This window comes from Etheostoma cragini, chromosome 24 (genome assembly GCF_013103735.1).
Source record: "Etheostoma cragini isolate CJK2018 chromosome 24, CSU_Ecrag_1.0, whole genome shotgun sequence".
In the NCBI taxonomy this organism is placed as follows: Eukaryota; Metazoa; Chordata; class Actinopteri; order Perciformes; family Percidae; genus Etheostoma; species Etheostoma cragini.
The window spans coordinates 13,162,881-13,166,525 of NC_048430.1; the positions used below are offsets into that span (position 1 = coordinate 13,162,881).

The 3,645-nt window shown below is 45.5% G+C and overlaps 1 protein-coding gene across 2 annotated transcripts in view; it reads left to right on the forward strand.

Annotated features, from left to right (window-relative positions):
- nlgn4xa (neuroligin 4 X-linked a) overlaps window positions 1-3,645 on the forward strand; it is a 63,936-nt gene that overhangs the window by 24,715 nt on the left and 35,576 nt on the right. For both annotated transcript variants that reach the window (XM_034864836.1, XM_034864837.1), the window contains one exon: window positions 1,419-1,571. In XM_034864836.1, the coding sequence (XP_034720727.1) occupies window positions 1,419-1,571 (153 nt within the window). The remainder of the gene's footprint in view (window positions 1-1,418; window positions 1,572-3,645) is intronic.

The window sequence follows — 3,645 nt, forward strand, 5'->3', positions numbered from 1 at the left end:
TTAGCTTTAGCCTGGCTGGTAGCAGCTTTCTGCTGTTTTCTTTTGGCTAACTATGTTAGCTTTAGCCTGGCTGGTAGCAGCTTTCTGCTGGTTCCTTTAGGCTAACTATATTAGCTTTAGCCCGGCTGGTAGCAGCTTTCTGCTGGTTTCTTTAGGCTAACTATATTAGCTTTAGCCTGGCTAGTAGCAGCTTTCTGCTGGTTTCGTTAGGCTAACTATATTAGCTTTAGCCTGGCTGGTAGCAGCTTTCTGCTGGTTTCTTTAAGCTAACTATATTAGCTTTAGCCTGGCTGGTAGCAGCTTTCTGCTGTTTTTTTGGGCTATCTCTATTAGCTTTATCAATGCTAATGTCAATGCTAAAACCCAATATCGTTCAGCCCTAGTTGTATTAGAGGTGGGGGGTGCACCTACCCATATCCTGGGAGGGTTTGGTTGAATGACACACTGTTGTTTATTAATTACTTTATGTAAGCTGAAATCCATTGCTTTTTATGAAGTGATTACTCTTACTTTCTTTACGGAAAACCTTCTGAAGGAGGATCTTCTGAAAGGTCAAATCACCCCCCCACCCATTGGATTAGCAACAAGTCTCCGGGGGACCTTCTCACGGGCGGCACATAGAATCTCTGTACTCGGCCGTGGTTCAGCTGCCTGCGAGAAGCCAGCTTGAATCGTGGCAGAGCAGCTTGCACCCATCGGCCAATCAGCCGAGGGCTTCTGGTGATGAAGAGGCAGCTGGCAGCTGATTTAGTGAACCCTGCTTGTTGGGAGGAGTTCTGGCTTCCCCCTCCATCTTCTCTCATGCATAAGGAGCCCTCTCTGAATTTTATAATCACAACCTACACATGTAGTAATCACTCAGCTTAATCACAAACTGGAGAGCCTCATAAGCAGTGTTTTCACCGCAGCAAACGGATGGAGGCAGATATACACATGGCGGGGTTAAAGTTATCGGAGCGTCTCACGCTGTCTCGCTCTCTCATGAGCTGCACTGGAACACTCATCTGTGTTCAATTAGGAAAGGTCAAACAATTGTCCTTGTTGTGTAGACACTGCTTGTTGATCACACTATTGGGATTGTACAGTGGCTGAGACAGTTCAACGCAAATACACACGCTACAACACAAATACACACACACTACAACACAGATACACATGCTGCAACGTGAATATGAAGGCTTCAGCATGAATGCCAATGCAACAGTGGAAGTGAGCGTCTCCACAGCCGTGGCGGCTGGGAGAAATAAAGAGCATTTCCAAATCTCTACGCAGCGTTCCTGACTCTTCCCTCGGCTTCGCAGAGTTGTAACCTGGGTGGAAGAAAAAATCAATTATTAAAACAGTTAACAGTTAACAGACAACTAATCGATTATTCTTGGCAGCACTAAAGCCAAACATTTCCACGTTGTTCTTTGCAGATATCCACGATGAGAACGGGTTAAAGCCGGTCATGGTCTACATCCACGGAGGCTCCTACATGGAGGGAACGGGCAACATGATTGACGGCAGCATCCTGGCCAGCTACGGCAACGTCATCGTCATCACAATCAACTACCGGCTCGGCGTCCTGGGTGAGTCCTCCAATCTGGGGAACACAACATTTAGTAGTTGGTCATTTTTGTCCATTAGAAGTCAGATCATTATTCTAAGTGTCTGTCAACATCATGGAAAGGATCCCTACAGAGACAGACCTTTTACAGACACACAGAGTCATTATCGGAGTCTGTCGGCACTTTTAGTGGACGCTAACTGACCCTCAGTCCCTTACACACAGAAACTGGGCCCGTGTTGGGAAAAAACGGAGCTAGCCTTTGATTAGTTTGCAGAAGGATGGCTGAAGATGATTTTAAAAGACGAGTTGAGTCCCATTGTTTGACCAAATGGCTTGTGTCCGTGTGAAGGGAAGCTAGGCTTGATTAAAAGCATGCTGTCTTTGTCCTTTCATTCAGATTCAGCAGCTAATGGATGTGTCGGACATCGTTTTCGCCATTTGTCGCTTTGTTTCAAATGTTTCTTTGTAATGCAGCCTCAAAATGACCCCCAAAGCACAAAATAAGTGAATGCAAATTAAGTGAAGAATATCACATATGTTGCCTTTTCATCTACTTTAATCATCAAAATATTCCATGCTGGGAAAATTGATCCATTGTGATCTGAGGCTGTATCTTCACCACAGTGCTGTGCATCTTATTTTTGTTCCCTCTGGAAGATGAAAGTAGTTTCTGGCTCACGCAGAGATACTTTATCTTGCCTTTGACGTAAAGGTTTTTGGGGCTTTGAATGTCTGTTGGCCAAGAAAATGTCTCGAGTCTGAGAGGAGGCTGATATCATCAAACGTTTGAGATTCCAGCTGGAGGCAGCAGAGCTGTGGCCATTTTCTGACAGAGCTGTGCTCCACTTCTGTTCAAGTTGAACCACTGTGTGCTGGAAATGGTGGCTGGAATACATATTTGCACGTGTCCCAACTTCAAAATAAGTGACACTCATTACATTTGTACGGTGATGATAATGGCGTGTACTTATATCTTCCGATTTCAAGGCGAATGTACTTAGAGAGACTTTTCATTCCAATGTAGCCCTTTCCTGTCATTACCTTTGCATTTCTGTTTATCTTCTTAGTTTGCAGCTAAAATCTGGATGTATCTGTCTGTCTGTCTGTATCTGTCTGTCTGGATGGATCTGTCTGTTTGCATGTGGTTCATTGTTGAAGTGAAGCATCAGTAGATCCTTATGCTCCTGCTACCGCCGCTCTGCTCGGCTTACCATTTGTCAGACGGCCGAGCTGTCTGCACCAGTCTCTATATTTAGTTGCCTGAGAGCCGGGGGGAAAAGGTGTTCTGGAAAAGTGTGCATCGCAGAGAGAGAGAGAGAGAGAGAGAGAGAGAGAGGCTGCAGATCTGTGTTAAAACAAAGTCAATCATAAAGTGTACGTGGCTCTGACAGGAAAAGAGTGCTCCATCTCCACTAATTGACACACAGTGTGCTCATATTAAATTCTTGTCTTGTGGCGTCGCAGTCACTCGAGGGAAGCCATCTGTGCACAGGAAAGTGAATAAACTTAACACTGTGAGCAAAAACAGCATCGAGCAGTGTGGCTCCCAACAGTAGCCGTGTTTTCATTCCATCACCAAGCCAAGTTTAAGGAATGTGAAGGTGATGTTTCCATCAGCTGGTGGGGAGCGAACGACCTGGCATACCGCGTTGTCTGGTCAGGAGTCGGCACTATAGAGGTCGCTAACTGGAAACTAAACAACTGGCCTTGGCCATCTAACCTATTTGGAGTTGAAGCACTGTTTGCTAGAAAAATGTTTTAAGATGCCACTCGAGGGAAGCCATCTGTGCACAGGACAGGGACAAAACGCAACCCTGTGAGCCAAATCAGCATCAAGCAGTGTAAATCCCAACAGATCTGCTGTTTAGTTGCTCTTTCTGGTCCTTTTTGGGATAACAAACCGTAGAAGTGAAGAACCCCCCCCCCCAGAAAGCAGCTTACTGCCACAGTAGTGGATGTTCCTTGGTGATTTGGTGCGTACATACAAACATAATACATTACAAGTAAAAGTACTTTAAGCACTGTGTACAATGGGCACATGTATAGTCTAAGATGGAGGTTAGGGGTAAGTCTAGTGGCTGGGGGGGGGGGGG